Genomic DNA, 18,394 nt, shown 5'->3' with positions numbered 1-18,394 from the left:
TAAAATTGAAATGCAAAATAATTCAAAATACTGCTTAGTAAAGATTCACACCAAGTCATACCATTGGCTCATATGAGTTATAATCACACATGTGATTTTTCTGTTTAATTCAGGTTGAAGAGGCCACTGAAACTTTGCCGCTGATACCTGTGTCTAGCACAGGGGAGTCTAGAGTAAGATACTCCCAGATTTTGCTGTTTTTTAGGATGAAATGAATAACTACAACAGCATAAAATGGATAGGTAAACCACTCACAGAAGGCTACTTTATAAGGGATCTTTGCAAATGTTCTTTCCATGTAGTCAGTGCAAATAGGGCAATGACCATCTAGGTTCAGAATAAAAAATGCCTAAAGAGCTACTTATTAATGAGTGATTGGTATCTACCCAGAGTTGAGGGGAAGAAAACCCTATTCTGTCCATGGAGGAGGGTGCTGTGATGATCTGTTCTACTTGGTAGGCACATTCTGACAGTGGAGCTCCTGCAGTTCAATGAACCTCACACTCAAGCCCTCCCAGCTCTGGCTCTGCACCCCTCTGACTTCCCAGGTGAACTGTCCTGAAACAAAAGAGATATAGCCAGTTGTTGTCATAGGATTCTGGTTCCTCTGGAATACTGTTCCAGCTATAAGTTTACAAACCATCTTCTAGCTTAAGTGTCATCTCTTCCAGACTACAGTTACAATAAATCAGGCCCCATCCTGGGCCCATCAATTAGTTGGCAATCAAAAATCAATTTTCTACTGGAAAAGTGGTGGAAACAGCACAGGGGTCAAGGCCAGAAAGACTGGGTGTCAGTCTTGGCTCTGCTACTTAATAGCCTTGAGTAACTGCACCTCCCCTGTCTCAGTTTCATCAGCAATAAGTGGGTCTAACAGTGACTCCCCCTTGTTAATGCTGCCTGGTGAGCGATGGGGTGGGCAATCCTCCTTCCCTAGAGAAGTTTTGGTTATTTTCTTCTTTAAAAGTCATACACACTCACAGAAGAAAAATGGCAGAGCCGTGAAAGTACAAAGAAGAGGAGGGAAAGAAGTGCCTCAAATCCCAGCATCCAATGGTAATCTCACTAATGTTTTGCATATTTCATTTCATTTTCCTATGTATGTTTTATGACCTATTTTTAAAATATTTACCAAGTATAGAACAAGTGTGAAAAAGAAAAATAAATATCATTAACTCTACCACCCAGAGCCAATCAATTCTATTATTTTGGCATGCTTCCTTCTAATGTTTAAGCTAGGGATCTTAAAAAATGTAATTGATCATGGCCAGGCTGAATTCTTTTTTTTCCAGTAAATGTGATGTATTTCTATGAAGCACATTTCTTTTTTAATAAAACATTACTTACTGTTTTTACCATCCCTAAGAATCATGTTTCTAGAGTAACAGATATTCAGTCTTCTTCCACTGCTGGATGCAAAAGGAGAGTATTGATCTAGAAAAAAATTAAAATTCAACAACAAATTTATGAACATCAAGCCTACTAACAAAAGAAAACATAAAACAGAGGTCCTATACTGACAGCTCAAATATGTTTTCTTTATTCTATGCAATGCTTTAAATTTAGACACTTTTATTCACATCTCAGGAAACTTTACATGAAAAAAATCCCAGCTTCTCTTGAAAAATCAGAATATTTCCAACCTCAACTTTCCACCTGTGGCAGCATAAACTGCACAGTGGTCACAAGTTTGACAGGGCAAATGCATTCCAGGTCACCCTAATCCTCACTACTCACTAGTTTTCTTTCACCTGGCCTCTTCTGCTCTTCTCTGTTACTGGTCTTCCCCCAGAGACTTGTGTGTTCACCCTCTGTTAGACAATCTCCAGGAGCTACGGAGTAGCTAAATTGAAGCAATTTATTTTGCAACTCCTCTCTGGGCTGCTTATAAATTTTAATTTAAAAAGGAAAGTGAGGGTAAGAGGACACTCCATTCTAAAAAAGCTAAGTCCAGGCTTAGGAATACCAGATGGGGTATAGGTAGATGAATTTATTTAATGTAAAAGGACAAAATGAGGACAGAGAACAAATCTCCAAATATAGCTGTATATTTTAACCTTTCAATATAACTTAAAATTTTACTTATTAATTTATTTATGGCTGCGCTGGGTCTTTATTGCTGTGTGGGCTTTTCTCGTAGTGGAGAGCAGGGGCTGCTCTCTAGTTGTGGTGGGCGGGCTTCTCATTGTAGTGGCTTCTCTTGTTGTGGAGCACAGGGCTCTCGGTGCAGAGGCTTCAGTAGTTGCAACACATGGGCTTAGGAGCTGCGGCTGCCAGGCTCTAGAGCACAGGCTCAATAGCTGTGGTGCACAGGTTTAGTTGTTTCACAGCCTGTGGGATCTTCTTGGACCAAGGATTGAAACTGCGTCTCCTGAATTGGCAGGCAGGTTCTTTACCACTCAGCCACCAGGGAAGCCCTCAACATCACTTTCTTGAATGAATCTAGAAATTAAAGATCCCAATAATAGGATCCTATAATAATATGACAATCCTAATAATAATGAAGGGATAAATGGATTCAGGTGTTTATTTTTCTTTTTCCTGTTTGCTTCAAAGATCAGAGGTAGCCTGAGAAAATATTATGGAGCAAATGTGGGAGAGCTCAGATTTTGCTCAACCAAGTGGGAAGAACTTAATGGAGAACTGACTTAAACTATAATTAACTAATGAATTTTCATCATGAATTTCCAGCTTCCTGAGGTGTTAGGAAGATGCTGGGCAACAATTCAGTGGGAACGCTGATGCAGGGATGCACACATATGGCAGCTAGGATGAATTTCTGTCATAGTCCCAGATTCTACGATATGCTCAGATTCTATGATATGATGAAACACCTAGGTCTCTAGCTAGTCAGAAATTTGATCTCAGAATAGAAAAAGAGAGGAAGGGGACTTCCCTGGTGGTCTAGTGGTTCAGAATCTGCCTTGCAATGCAAGATACTCAAGTTTGATCCCTGGTCAGGGAACAAAGATCCCACATGCCGCAGAGCAACTAGGCCCAATTATGGCAACTATTGAGCCCACACACTCTGGAGCCTGTGTGCCACAACTAGAAAGTCTGTGCACCACAATGAAAGAGCCCATGTGCCACAACTAAAACCTGACTCAGCCAAATACATAGATAATTAAATATTTTTTAAAAAGAGAGAGCAGAACTAACTTAATCAATTATGGGTAACTTAAGGGACTCTGAGCATCTCCAGCACTCTCTTGTCTCTAGGACCAAGAAAGCTGCTGCAGGTATGGAGGATAAACAGAGCAGGGAGTGGTCAATAAAAGAAGTTGGAAGGAAATAAAATGTGAATTAGAAAAAACGAAACAAAAAGAAGTTGTAAGGGATATCATCATGAGATGTGGGGAGAACTGGTGTTTTCTTGAAAATAAGTCCATCTCTATGTTGTTTAGGTGACAGGTTAAGTTACACTGAATGGGTTAAAGCATGCTATTAGGTGCATCCATAGTATGTAAAGAGCTCTACTTGATACTAAAAAACACTTTAGCAGAGGATGGTGTTAGTCACTGAAGGAAGAAAAGAGAGGCAGGAATGGCAACAAAAGAAAGAAAACTGGGAGTTCCTAGTGGTTAGGACTCTGGACTTTCACTGCTGTGGTCTGGGTTCAATCCCTGGCTGGAGAATTGAGATCCCATTGGCCATGAGGCATGGCCAAAAAAAAAAAAGCATGTTCAATGATTGTTTGTAAAATTTTGCTAAGCAGAAGAAATAGAAAAATATTCCATACCTTGTGTCTGAATTTTGAAAACATCAGACACAGCTTTCTCCTTGAGGATAAGGCCCAGAGCTGCCTGGCATAAAAACTCCTTGGCTGTGCTCTTCCGGTCAGGCAACAGTTCTTTGCGGTGTTGAGGGATGAAATCAGTGTGCACGTTCCCAGCTTCAAATTCCGGGTGGCCAGACAGGCTAACGAGGAAGTCAATGTTGGTGTGCAGTCCAACAATCTAGGGAGGAAAAAAATGTGATGTCCCCAGTAAGTGGAGAAAACATACTCAGGAAAACATTTCTATGGCATCAGCTCTTTCTACTAAGTATTTTTGACCATGAATAACTCTCAGGAAAAATAAAACAAATTCATTTCACCATCATTATGCATTTGCACTTCACATTACATTAATTTACTATGATAAACAGGCTGTAGGAAATGGTGTTGGGGAGGTAGTGTGGAGATGTTTAATTGACTTAGGTTAAGAAAGAAAGTAAACATTAAGAAACTTAAATGAGATTTACATGCAAGATACTGAAGACTTGCTTCTCAGAACACTCCCATGAACGAGGAAGACTGCAGACAGAACAGGATTGCGACACAGGAGAGGGGTAGGATTATATGACCCGAAAAGAGCTTCCTCTGAACACTAAAATTCAACTTGTACACACAGGTATAAAAATAAGAAAAGGTATAGAATTAACCCAAATCCACCCAATAAATGGGATCTGGGACAAAACCAGCTGTCTGAGCTCTTAGGTTCATTCATTCATTTTCTCATTCATCCATTTATTTAATAGCCATTTACTGAGAGCCTTTTAGGTGCCAGGCTCTGACCCCAGTACTGGGAACACAGTGAGGAACAAAACAACGTCCTTGCCATCACAAAGCTTACACCAAGGGACAAATAACAATATCTATAAATAAATATCTAATATAATGTCAGATGATATGAAGACAAATAAGGCTGGCTAAAGGAACAGACAGCAGCAAAGGGTCCTGTGGGGAGGCCTGGGAAGGACTCTAAGGATCACGGTGAGCAGGGCTGAGGGAGGTAAGGAGGGAATCACGTGCGGCAACAAAATTCTGGAGGGAGAAAGGGAACATGTGGCTCCACGCTGGGTGTGTCAAAGGAGTCACAAGGAGGCCAGTGTGGGTGGAGCCACAGAAACTGAAGGTTTGATCAAATTCACAAAATATAGTAACTTGAATATCATGGGTTAATAAGAAATCCTTCTATGACACTAAATCAGTATGATATGGGACTTAATTGCACCAAGGAAATGCATAGCTACAGAAAAGCAACAAACTCTTTCAAATGGATAAAACTGAACATAATTATTTTCCTTGGCAGAAAATAACATCAGAGGATTGGCCACACTTGTGTTGCTGGCCTTATCTACAGGTTGAATAGAAATTTCACATCAAATCCCACTGAGGTTAACACTGATGCTAATAGTTTTAGTCCTGCAATCCTTCCTTTATAGTTGAAATCAAGAAGTCTTCAAACTCTATTCTGACCCATGGGAAATCCTCCCATGTGAAATAATTTTGCTGTTACATATGGGTAATTGATGGAAATAAGTTGACAAGGACAAAGGTCGACCAGTCATAACAGACACGCTTGGCTGTAGAGATCCAGAGGTCATCAGGGTCCCTAACACGGCCCCAGCACACTCACATTGTACTGTCGAAGGCTGTACTTCAGTTTCGTCAAGGCTGCCTGGCGATCAGCAGCCCACACAACCAGCTTTGCAATCATGGGGTCGTAATGCACTGAAACTTCATCTCCTGAAGTTGAAAAACCACAGAAACTAAAGTTAAAACTTAAAAGAGAGAAATATGATAAGCAAGACATTCTCCTGGGGTTTTCTGTACATTTCACACTTAATCCTCATGACAGATATCATTACCACCACTTTATTCATGAGGAGCTGAGGCTCAAAAGGATTTAAAAACAGAAGTTGAAGGAGGGTATGGCTATCCAAGAGTACCATGCCCCAAAAGAGTTATCCCATGACACACAGGCTGGTTTGCCCCATCCTAACTTCTTCTGAATCTTCTTTTCCCTTCTTATTTTGGAAGTCAGTGAAAACCCTCATATCACAATCACTTCTGTCCTTGGCGTTTCCTTGCCTCCACCCCCTCAGTTTCCTCATCAGAAAAATAAAGAAAATAATTCCTCTATTCTATATGCTTGCTGGGAGGATTGACAATCAAGTGCCAAATGCCATACCTGGCAGAGCTGATAAACAGCAGCTATCATTACTGTGTCAGAGTCTCAGAGAACAAGAAACTGAACTATGCACATCTCACTGGTTAGAAATGGTCCAAGTCAAAAGGATGAGGTATATTACAAAGAACACTGTTCAGAGATGTTTTTGTGATTTTGGCAGATCACTTGACCCCTCTGAACCCCAGAGTCTTCATCTATACAATCAAGAAGTTAGATTACACTCCCTTATCCACCCATCCATCCATTCACCAACACATACCAAACACCTTCTAGGCCTCAGTTTGAGCAAAGCCCTGCAAATATAACATAGAAGACCTAGTCCCTCTTGTAAGACTCCTAGTTTAATGGAGACATTAGACAAGGAGCAAGAGATCATCACGAGATGATATAAAGGGGCAATGCCAAGGAATACACAAGGGGACACAAAAGAGGGTTGGGGAAATCTTCCTGCACTAGATTATCCTTCCTAGTGTCAGGATGAATCGGGGAGTCTGTCTGAGAATTATATCTGTTATCCTTTGAGCATTTTTATTAAATTATATGGCAAAGCTTTGCTTGCCTTAAATTCCTTTTCTTTCCTATTGCAAGTTCCCTCTTCTCTCTGAAGTTTCACTGATATGCTAAAAAATTTACTGACTACCAAACTTGCTGTAGGTTATCCAGAGCTCTCAAAATGCTGCCAGTTTATTGTTGTAGTTATTGTTCAGTCACTAAGTCATATCTGACTCTGCAACCCCACTGACTGCAGCATGCCAGGCTTCCCTGTCCTTCACTATCTCTTGGAGTTTGCTCAGACCCATGTCCATTGAGTTGGTGATGCCATCCAACAATCTCATCCTCTGACACCCCTTTCTCCTCCTGCCCTCAATCTTTCCCATTGTTACAGTCTTTTCCAATGAGTCGGCTCCTTGCATTAGGTGCCCGAATTATTGCAGCTTCAGCATCAGTCCTTCCAATGAATATTAAGGGTTGATTTCCTTTAGGATTGATTGGTTTGATCTCCTCGCTGTCCAAAGGACTCTCAAGGGTCTTCACCACCACAGTTTGAAAGCATCAATTCTTTGGCACTCAGCCTTCTTTACGATCCAACTCTTGACATCCATACATGAATACTGGAAAGACCACAGCTTTGACTAATATGGACTTTTGTCAGCAAAGTGATGTCTCTGCTTTTTAAAATGCTGTCTAGATTTGTCATAGCTTTTCTTCCAAAGAGCAAGTATCTTTTAATTTCATGGCTACAGTCACCATCTGCAGTGATTCTGGAGCCCCCTAAAATAAAATCTGCCACTGTTTCCACTTTTTTCCCCATCTATTTGCCATAAAGTGATGGGACCAGTTACCATGATCTTTGTTTTTTGAATGCTGAGTTTTAAGCCATTTTTTAATTCTCTGCTTTCACCCTCATCAAGAGGCTCTTTAGTTCCTCTCCACTTTCTGTCATTAGAGTGGTATCACCTGCAATTTATTGTTAAGAAGTCCTAATTCCTCATTTTGGTTTTCTAGACCCTATATGATTTGCTTTTATTCTATATCTCCAGCCACATCTCCAATTACTCACCACCCTGAATCCTTTTCTCCAGCCACATATTCTCTCAGTTCTTCAAACACACCTTTTGTTAAATCCTCTTTTCTTCACTTTTCTGTATGCTTTTAAATATGCCTCTTCAAATTCACTCCAGACTTCCTCTTAGAAACATGTCCCGATTACACCAGCCTAACATAACTGCTATTCCTGAGAATTTCTATATTTTATCATTCACCATCTGTATAACTTCTCTGGCAACTGAAGTTAAGGTGGCAATAGATGGTAGTGGCTCAGATCATAGACCCTGGAGCCAGAATGCCTGAGTCTAAATCTTGGCTCCAATGGTGACCTTGGAGAAGTCACTTCTCTGTGCCCTGGTCTCCCCATCTGGAAAATGGAGGTGATCACAGGGCAGTAAAGGATCCCATGTATAAAAAACACCTAGAACAGTACCTGTACATAGTAAGTGCTAAATAACTGTTATGACCATGGTTATTAATCATATGTGAACTGTACGAGCTCTTGCATTGTTATTTTTTAACTTTTAAAAATTACTGCTTAGCTTGCACTAAGTTTATTAATTTTTCAGTTTGACTTTTAGTACCTTTAAGGCAGAGTGCCTTGGGCATAGCAGATATCAGTCACCTTAAATTATATTTGGAACTAGGCAAAATAAAAATATAAAACAATACCAGAAAAATATTTGTTGCTTAGGTTTGACTAAGTGCTGCTGCATTTCAAAAAAGACTGCAGTACTGCTTAAAAATACTAGTTCTTCTTTTAAAAAAAATAAATATGTTTAGCCATCTGTTTTATTTTTATTTTTTATTTTATTCTTCATAATCAGCTGCAATGGGTCTTAGTTGCAGTATGCAGGATCTAGTTCTCCAACCAGGGATCAAACCCCAGTCCCCTGCATTGGGAACTTAAAGTCTTAGCCACTGGAACACCAGGGAAGCCCCAGTACTAGTTATTCTTTAAAAATGACTATTCCAAAAGGAAAAGATTACTGAGAAATCAAAGAAATCCTTCATTTTGAAAACATATTAGATACATCCATAAGACACAGGAAAAGACCCTATCCAAAACCAATAATGTACCAAAAAATTTTAACCACTGAGACTTTGGCCTTTAATTTCACTTTACCTTGCCGTACTCCAGTTTCGATCCTAATGGTAAGGTCTGCTCGAGGGGTGGAGAGATGCACTAGTGGCCCGGCCCCCGGCATGAAGTTATTGTTAGGATCTTCTGCATATATTCTAGCTTCAAAGGCATGGCCCCGCAGAGTTATTTCTTCCTGGCTCAAAGGAATCTTCTCTCCTGCTGCAATCTGGTAAAAGAAGAGTATGTGCTTCTCATGAAAATCCACCTGATAGCAGCTATCAGACTGCCTAAATGGTCTTGCCTTTTTCCACGTAAATTGGACATTTGGACTTTATAATGAAACCAATTAAAAACTCTTATTTTGTCCACCCACTTGGGTATTAGGCAAAAGCAAAAATAGATTAAAAAACAGATGCAGCCTGGAAATATTGCATTAATTACAATGGGTCTCTACAATTTTTAAATAGAGAAAACAGGCAAACTGATGACTAAGTTATAAATATCAGTATCAGTGCTTTATCAATATAATTCAAACAAAAATGTCTTACTGGCAAGATAATCTTAGTTTTCACTTAAAATATTAGCACTCAGTTACCCTGTCAATATTTTCTTACAGTAAATTGTTAGTTGGTGTTTAGGACTATATTCATAGCTATGGCTAAAGTATGACATTCATCATCTTTGTTATCTTCACCACCAAGTGATCAAGCAAAACAGGCAGGGGAACACGATGATTTTAAAGTTTGTTATTTTACATATATTGCAGGACATCAGATTATAAACAGGATAACCGGCATTGTTAATCACTACTCTAATTATTATTATTTTGGCTCTTATATACCGATATAACAAAACTCTCTCTTCAACTAGAATAGTTTGGAAAAGGCTATTGGAGGGCACACTGCCACTCTTCACTCTCCCCTTGAGTTTTCCTCCAAGATGAGAAAATGACAAACTGAAACGGCAAAAGAAATAGGGAAAAACTCTAGTAACTTAGCCGCACACTGCACTCGACAGGTAAGCATAAAACAAGCAAAGGCTTCATCTCTCAAAATCTGTAAGCAAGAAAAATCAGGAACTACAACAGTGAAAATGAAAGGAAAATGGACTAAACTGCATGCCTTTATGGCACAGTGTTTGGAATCAGAGACTTTGCAGCCCTACTGCCTGGGTTCAAATTCTGTCTCTATACTTCTCCTGTTTCAGGCATACTCAATGCTGGGTAAGTTTCTGTAACCTCTTAATGCTTCAGAGAAAGATGCCTGGCATACAGTAGATACTCGGTGTTAGCTTTTATTTTTTCATTCCTACCCTTTATAATAAAATCCTCTGTAATGTTTTGGTAAGGAATTCTATTTGTTTTAGTATAAAAAAGAAAAAGAACGACTATATGTTCATATTCTAAGATGTGATTTTATTTCTGACTATATAGTTCAGTTTCAACCTGACTTATCTTTATCTGTTTTCCTCTGAAGTTGGCTTCTATCTGGACCCAGAAGAGACTGGCCCAACCATGTTTCTGGTACTTGGAAATCTGTACCATCTGAGTTCACTCAGGCTTAGACATTGACTCTTTGGAATCCCTTGGCCATTTGGACCTTGAGCCCCTTGGACCTTGGACATTTCACCAGGCTCTCCCAACACTGCTAACCATCTGAGCCTGCAGCCAGGGTGCTCACATCACTGCACACTCACTCCAGGAAGCTGGTGACTTGAGAGATAGGTCCTGGAGCTTGAACTCTTGATTCACTACATGGTGAGACCCATTGTCTTCCCTCTGCTTGGAAGCCAGATTCCAAAGTGTCTTGAACATCATAAATAAGGTCCAGTGGCATCCCTAAGCTCGAGAAACCTTCCCCAGATAATAAAAGCCTATTTCTCTTTCTAAAGCTCTTATAGTTTCTCAACTTGCAGAAATAAATGCCTGCTGGTTCCCCCTAATGTCCAAAAGCTTTCCTTTCCTTCATTCTTAGAAACACTTACTCCCTCATGATTTAAAAATCCTGAACTCTCCTGGTTACTACTCAAGAAAAATTATTTTCCTTGAATTCTGGAAACATAAGCACTCTTTCCAAAATTTCTAAACCCAATACAGTTTTCCTGACACTTACTAACACTTACTAGCCTGATGTGTAGCTCCTAAGGCTACAAAGGCCAGAAGAATCTTATGGCTCAAATAAAACCACTAATCATCCCCAAGGAACCAGCAAAAGGAATGTTATATTATTGTCCACACAAATTTTTCAAAGATAAAATTATCAAAATAATCAAGACTTTAGCATCAAAACACTGAAAAAGTAACCTAGATTTAGGATATATAGAGAACAAAGAACCCTACAGAGATTAAGAACATTCATACTACTTAAAAACATTATTATATTAAAAAATAGACTGTAAAAATCTGTTTTTAATAAAGAGCACAAAACAGTCTAAGTTATTATCATTAATATTTGAAGTAATATGCTTTGTAAAACTCTGATTTAAGCCTATGAGGAGAAGCTGTAGATGTAAGAGTTCAGTAGAATACAATAGATGTGTCATAGCAATGTCAAAGTGCTTTGACATTGTTTAGACATTTCCTCTAAATGGCCACATTCATCCCTTTATGGGCCATCAACAGTGTGTCGGAACTTGCACAGAGGCCACTCTGCAAATCTGAACTGTTCCTTTAGCTCTTCATTCTCAACTCTTCCTTAGCTTATCTCACCTTGGCAAGCATCTGTCCTGCCTCTAAAATCTAATGACGGCCTGGTCCTGAATGATGTGGCCTCAGTAGAAGACAAGGCTTTGTGTGAGACAATGTGGTCACAAGTAAGTGACAGACTAGAAATCTGAGTCCATAAAGTACATCAAATGTAACGTCACCATTAACCTCCCATTTTCCTATACTTATGGCAACCACGAAGAATTGAACCCTTATCCAAAGTGACTCCTTCTGTTAAGAGGCCAGAAGGGAACATATTCTCAACACTGATCTTTTACAGAAAAAAATACTCCCACCCTAAGTTGCCATTCCACCAAGTCAGTTCCTGTGATCATTTCAGTGACAGGATGTTCCACTTGCAGCCTTGTATTCATCTCCATAAAGTAGAAATTGTGCTTTGAGTCCATGATAAACTCCACGGTTCCTAAAATATAAAATACACTGGTCACATTTCAACAGCATTTAGTCAGTAAGAATCAAAATCTTTCACAAAAGATCATATCAAGTTTTATGGCTACCTTCATTCAATGGTAAACAGTTTGCTTTTCATGAAGAAAACATCTCACATTTTGCAGCAGCAAATGATTCTCAAAAATAGGGAGCCACAGGAAATTTAACAATAGAAAAGTATACTTGAGGTTTTGAGCAAATGGCAAGCCCAAATTACGAATCAGTCTCAGCTTTCATAGCAGTGAGAATATGACTGGACCATGTATTGCTGCTCCTGTGCACCAAGTCCCTACAAACCTCACACTCTGACAGCCCACCTCACTCTAACTTCGTGGAGAAAAACACATTTTTTTTCTCTTGACTGTGGGCTTTGGAAGTGTCTTTTAAAAAGTCCTTCTTCTAGTGACCCACTGGGAGTTTACTCAGTAACTAAACATTATGTTAATGTCTTTTTTTTTAATAGAAATTTTCCTTTATTATTTTAAACTTTAAAAAAAAATTATTGAGAAGAACTAAATAAATGGAGAAATGTTCATGGATAGGAAGACTCAACATTATCAAAATGTCAGTTCTTCCCAACTTGTCACATACTTTATCAAGGAAATGCAAATTAAAACACTGAGATACACACCTATTGGAATGGCCATAACCTGGAACATTGACACCACCAAATGCAGGTAAGGATGTAGAACAACAGAAGCTCTCACACACTGCTGGTGTCAATGCAACATGGTACAGCCACTTTTGAACAGTTTGGTAGTTTCTTCCAGAATCAAACATACTCTTACCATGTGATCTAGCAATCATACTTCTTAGTATTTACCCAGATGAACTGAAACTGTGTCCACACAAAACCCTGTACATAGCTGTTTATAGCAGCTTTATTTATAATTCAGAAACGAGCTATCAAGCTATGAAAACATATGGAGGAAACTTAAATACATATTACTAAGTGAAAGCCAACCTGAACCATGGGAAAAGGCTGTGTACTGTAAGATTCATTCTGGAAAAGACAAAACTATGGAGGCAATAAAACAAGCAGTGATTGTCAGGGACTGGAGACAGGGGAGAGTATATTTAGGGCACTGAAACTATTCTGTAAGATGCTACAATGGTGGATAAATGTTGGATGCATGTTATTATCTATTTCTCCAAACTCACAGAACGTACATCAAGAGTGAACCCAAATTGTAAACTATGGGCCCCGGGTGATAAAGATATGTATAAGCAGGTTCATCAGTTATAACAAAAGTGCTGTTCTGGTACAGGATATTGCTAGAAGAGGAGTCTCCGTGTGTAGGGGGCATGGGAACTCTCTGAACTTGCTGCTCAATTTTTCTCTGAACCTAAAACTGCTCTAAAAAACTAAAGTTTACTAATTTTAAAAAATGCAAAAATATCATTTTAATGATTTTATTTTAAAATAGGGTAGAAAACATCAAATAGCGTTAAATATAATTAGGCTAAGTACTGTTTAAATGATTTTCCCCCCAAATATACATGTATATAAACCAACACTTATGTTCACATACCAGATCTCAATGTAAAATGTATTTCTTAATCTGGATATAGTCAAAAGTTTGAAAGTCAATGATTTAAAAGCTATATATTTCACTTGCCTTTCAAAACACAAATAATTTTTCCTCCCCCTCTATTAGAAGCAAATCTTAACATACCTGCACCAACATAATTTACAGCTTTAGCAGCTCTGACTGCAGCTTCTCCGAGCTTTTTTCTTACTTCAGGTTTAATACCAGGCTATGAAAAAATATTTGAAATAAATTTCCATTAGTACTTTGTCCTACTAGAGGTTTCCATTAAGATTCAATGTTACATTTCTATGTCTCAAATACTACATTAGAGAGATAATAAGGATACATATCTATTTCATCATGAAATACTGTCTTATACCACAGTTCACTGTCTGTATACCAAACTATAATGATTCTGTTAGTAATTTCTATGAACTGCAGATATTACTTAGAACCTACAAAATAACCATCTTTTCTTTCTTTTGGGCTGTGCTTTTTGGCTTGTGCCATCTTAGTTCTCTGACCAGAGATAGAACCTGGGCCCATGGAAGTGAAAGTGCAAAGTCCTAACTACTAGACGACCAGGGAATTCCCCAAAATAACCTTCATGACCATGTGTTCACTTAAAATTACTTGTATCAATACTAAAACTTTGAACAATTTCTTTTTGTTTCAAGATGAATAAGGCAATATGGGTCATGTGCCCCCAAATTACTTTGGAATAAAGGTAAACCTTGAGATTGCAAGTTAATAAGAAATGTTCAAGGACTTCCCTGGCAGTGAGTGGTTAAGACTCTGCACTTCCACTTCAGGAGGTATGGGTTCAATCCCTGGTTGGGGAACTGAGATGTCGCATGGCACAGCCAAAAAAAAAAAGGTTAATAAAGATAAATATGTATCAAAAGTAGGCAAAACTTATTAACATTGTTTAGTGGTGCTCAACAAATTTTTATTTAAGCAATCACTGCTTGAAAATAAGGATTTACTGAAATTGTTGACAATTACTTCAGACAGTTGTGCTCATTTCACATGCTAATAAGGTTATGCTCAAAATCCTTCAGCTAGGCTTCAGCAGTATGTGAACTGAGAACTTCCAGATGTACAAGTTGGATTTACAAAAGGTAGAGGAACCAGACATCAAATTGCCAACATTCACTGGGTCATAGAAAAAGCAAGAAAGTTCTAGAAAAACATCTACTTCTGCTTCATTGATTATGCTAAAGCCTTCGACTGTATGGCTCACAACAAACTGGAAAATTCTTCAACAGATGGGAATATCAGACCACCTTACCTGCCTCCTCAGAAATCTGTATGAAGGTCAAGAAGCAACAGTTAGAACCAGACATGGAACAACAGACTGGTTCTAAATTAGGAAAGGAGTACGTCAAAGCTGTACATTGTCACCCTGCTTACTTAATTTATATGCAGACTACATCATGTGACATGCCAGGCTGGATGAATCACAAGCTGGAATCAAGATTACCAGGAGAAATATTAACAACCTCAGATATGCAGATGATACCACTCTAATAGCAGAAAATGAAGAGAAACTAAAGAGCCTTTTGATGAGGGTGAAAGAGGATAGTGAAAAAGCTGACTTAAAACTCAACATTCAAAAACTAAGATCATGGCATCAAGTCCCATCACTTCAGGGCAAATAAAAGGGGAAAAAGTGGAAGCTGTGACAGATCTTATTTTGGGGGGCTCTAAAATCACTGCGGATGGTGACTGCAGCCATGAAATTAAATGATGCTCCTTGGAAGGAAAGGACAAACTTAGCATATTAAAAAGCAGACATGTTACTTTGCTGACAAAGGTCCGTATAGCCAAAACTATGGTTTTTCTAGTAGTCATGTAAGGATGTGAAATTTGGACCATAAAGAAAGCCAAGTGCCAGAAAAATTGACGCTTTCAAATTGTGATGCTGGAGAAGACTCTTGAGAGTCCCGTGGACTGCAAGAAGATCAAACCAGTCAATCCTAAAGGAAACCAACCCTGAATATTTATTGGAAGGACTGATGCTGAAGCTGAAGCGCCAATACTTCAGCCACCTGATGCAAAGAGCAGACTCACTGGAAAAGACCCTGATGATGGGAAAGATTGAAGGCTAGCGGAGAAGGAGATGACAGAAGATGAGGTGGTTGGATGGCATCACCGACTAAAAGGACATGAGTTTGAGCAAACTCTGGAAGATAGTAAAGGACAGGGAAGCCTGTTGTGCAGTAATTCATAGGGTCTCAGAGAGTCAGACACGACTTAGTGACTGAACAACTTGAAACAGTACAACATATTCTGCAACAGAAATTAAAGTTTGAATATAGTATGAGAATAACAAACTGATTAACCAGAAACTTTAGATCCCTCATCTTTTAGAAATACATATTTTAAAAGTTCATATATAACTTTGGACACAAAAGAGGCCTATAGCAGTAGCAGGTTGCAGAGAAATGTAAATCCCCAAATAGGTAATTCTAGGAGTAGGCCATGACCCAGAAAACAAGCTGAGCTAATTAAGAGGTAGTTTCAAAGAGATGTAAACAAAAAATTTGAAGGGGGCAAAGCTGCCAAATAAAGAGCAAATAGCTCTCTTATACAATATAACGTTTAAGCTGGGAATACCATTAGTGTATTTTAGGAACATCTGAAGCAGCAGTTAAGGAGTCTTCTTCATAAAGAATACATCCAATTAACAAGACCCTTCCATTCCTCAAACATGCTAGTTAATTACAATTTAAAATCTGCATGGAAACAGTAGTGGTTCACTGTAAGTCAGGTACAAAGTGGATCAGAGCAGCTTTTTCTAGACACTATCCAGGAGGATCCAAGTCCTAGGGTGCCCTCTGAACACCAACCTGCTCCTCACTCCCAGCACCACAGTGAAATCGGATTACTACTCCTGGAGAGTGGCTGTTCAGCAGCACTTTGGGGGAGACAGGAGCTTCACAGATTTCTCACATGAAAGTCTGGGCTTTACAATATAGAAAAGTTGACAAATTTCTTTACAAGAGCCTTACCCCTGGGGCCTCTTCAATGATCTTCTGATGTCTCCTCTGTACACTACAGTCTCTTTCAAACAAGTACACGGCATTGCCATGATGGTCACCAAACACCTGCACTTCTACATGCCTATTTAAAAACCCAATGAAAAGTTTCTATTTGTAGGCTGAACATTCAAGAAAAAAAATTATATACATGGAATGAGTGAGAAATAAGAAAACTCAGAAAACACTGGAGACCGTATCTATGACTTCACAGTAAGAGCAAGTAGCAAATACAAACTGACAAAGAAAAGACTGATAAATCTGACTATGTCAAAATTACAAATTATAGCCACATGTCATGTATCCTCAAAAAGTCAGTGACAACATTTTTTTAATGATTGGAGGATTTTTAAAAAGCAACTCTTACAGTCAGATTTTAAACTACGGCAGACTGAAAATTACAAGGGCTTACCCATTGAAAGGTTAGGGAATAAATTTACATGGATCATTAGTTTTTTAGAACATATTAACATTAAATCAAAAAATGAAAAAAGGCACTCTAATGTTGAGTGTAACATAGTATAATTATTAGAAATCATATTAAGAGTAAATGCATATAACACTTAAAAAAAGAAGGGTAACCCAGATCATTTGGTGAACATGAAAGCATTCTTCCCAGGAGAGTCATTTTGATATGTTCACACTGTAGGTCATCTCACACATTCACCACTATAATACAGAAATGTTTTTTTCAGTTGAATTTTCGTTATTCAGTTGCTAAATTGTGTCTCACTCTCTTCCAGCCTGCCAGGCTCTTCTGTCCATGAGATTTCCCAGGCAAGAATACTGGAGTGGGTGGGCATTTCCTACTTCAGGGAATCTTCCTGACTCAAGGATCAAACCGGCGTCTCCTGTACTAGCAATTGAATTCTTTACCACTGAGCCATCAGGGAAGCCCTCGGTTGAGTTTTTAGAATAAAAAGTATCAAACATACAAGAAATTTTTTAAAAATCCAGGAAGTCTTACGATGAGCTATTTCAGCACAATGGCTCATTTCTGTTCCTTTTTGTTCACCTCATGGAACACTTCATTAAACCACTTGGAAGATATTTTTTTCCTTGATATATCACTTCTACTGAATGTTCTATTTTAAAATGTCCCAATTTGTCCAACATATTCTCTTGACAAAATAATAGGAGCTGATCTCTTCCTTTTGGATTTGCCTCCTTGATCTTCCCTGTTTTTACTTACTCGTAAGCTACCAACACCAAACTTATTCTTGCTATCATTATTTTGAATAAACTTATCTGTGAGATCAATTAAGAATCAAAAGCCCAAGAGATTCTATTTTTCCCCAGCATTCTTCCTTTCATTGTAGAGATCCAAGTTCCTGACTTTACCACATCCAATGACTCCCCCTTATCCTTTAACTGTTCCAGGAAAGGAAACACTAGAGCAGGAAATCCAGGTTCTGAAAGGAACACTTGAGGCCACACCAAGAGCACAGAACAGCTCTTTTCTGACTTCTCAGAAATTGGAAACATTTTCCCTTGGCTCTTTACAAAGGACGCCCACTGAGGATCTTTGTTCTGTTAGGATTCCTACAGTTATCAAATCACTCTTGCTATTTCCCTTTTTCTGATGATCCTTGCTGTGTTGTTTTATCTAATGGAGAGATTCTGGAGCACCGTGTCTGAGAACCAGGAAGTGTATCAAATCCTAGTCACTCCAATTAAGTCATTGCCGGGGTCTGGCTAGATACACAGGTGCAGCTGGTTTCTAGTAGGAATGCCTTGATATTTTCTAAGAGTTATAAAGTTTTTATTTTCCTATTTACACTTTTAATCCATCTAGAATGTATACTGAATATAAAGTGAGGAAGGAGTCTGATTTTTTTTTTTAGATAAAATAATACACTTTGAAGATTGTTACCTATCCCAACCTTTCAAATAAGCTCAATAGTTCTAATCAGATATAAATACATTTTGATTTCTACTTTTCTCAGTTATTGGCACCACATTCTTCTTCTGCTGCTGCTGCTAAGTTGCTTCAGTCGTGTCCGACTCTGTGTGACCCCACAGACGGCAGCCCACCAGGCTCCGCTGTCCCTGGGATTCTCCAGGCAAGAACACTGGAGTGG

The 18,394-nt window shown here is 38.7% G+C and overlaps 1 protein-coding gene across 3 annotated transcripts in view; it reads right to left on the bottom strand.

The window, feature by feature from the left end:
- Nucleotides 1-18,394, bottom strand: part of MCCC1 (methylcrotonyl-CoA carboxylase subunit 1) — a 58,566-nt gene that overhangs the window by 15,093 nt on the left and 25,079 nt on the right. For all 3 annotated transcript variants that reach the window (XM_020879941.2, XM_070466342.1, XM_020879942.2), the window contains 7 exons: nt 16,287-16,398; nt 13,417-13,498; nt 11,587-11,714; nt 8,629-8,812; nt 5,400-5,509; nt 3,740-3,956; nt 1,348-1,434 (listed from right to left, as the gene is read on the bottom strand). In XM_020879941.2, the coding sequence (XP_020735600.2) occupies nt 1,348-1,434; nt 3,740-3,956; nt 5,400-5,509; nt 8,629-8,812; nt 11,587-11,714; nt 13,417-13,498; nt 16,287-16,398 (920 nt within the window). The remainder of the gene's footprint in view (nt 1-1,347; nt 1,435-3,739; nt 3,957-5,399; nt 5,510-8,628; nt 8,813-11,586; nt 11,715-13,416; nt 13,499-16,286; nt 16,399-18,394) is intronic.

The sequence above is a fragment of the Odocoileus virginianus genome, chromosome 4, assembly GCF_023699985.2.
Source record: "Odocoileus virginianus isolate 20LAN1187 ecotype Illinois chromosome 4, Ovbor_1.2, whole genome shotgun sequence".
In the NCBI taxonomy this organism is placed as follows: Eukaryota; Metazoa; Chordata; class Mammalia; order Artiodactyla; family Cervidae; genus Odocoileus; species Odocoileus virginianus.
The sequence above is the reverse complement of the archived record's forward strand: the minus strand, read 5'-3'. Positions and strand labels throughout refer to the sequence as shown.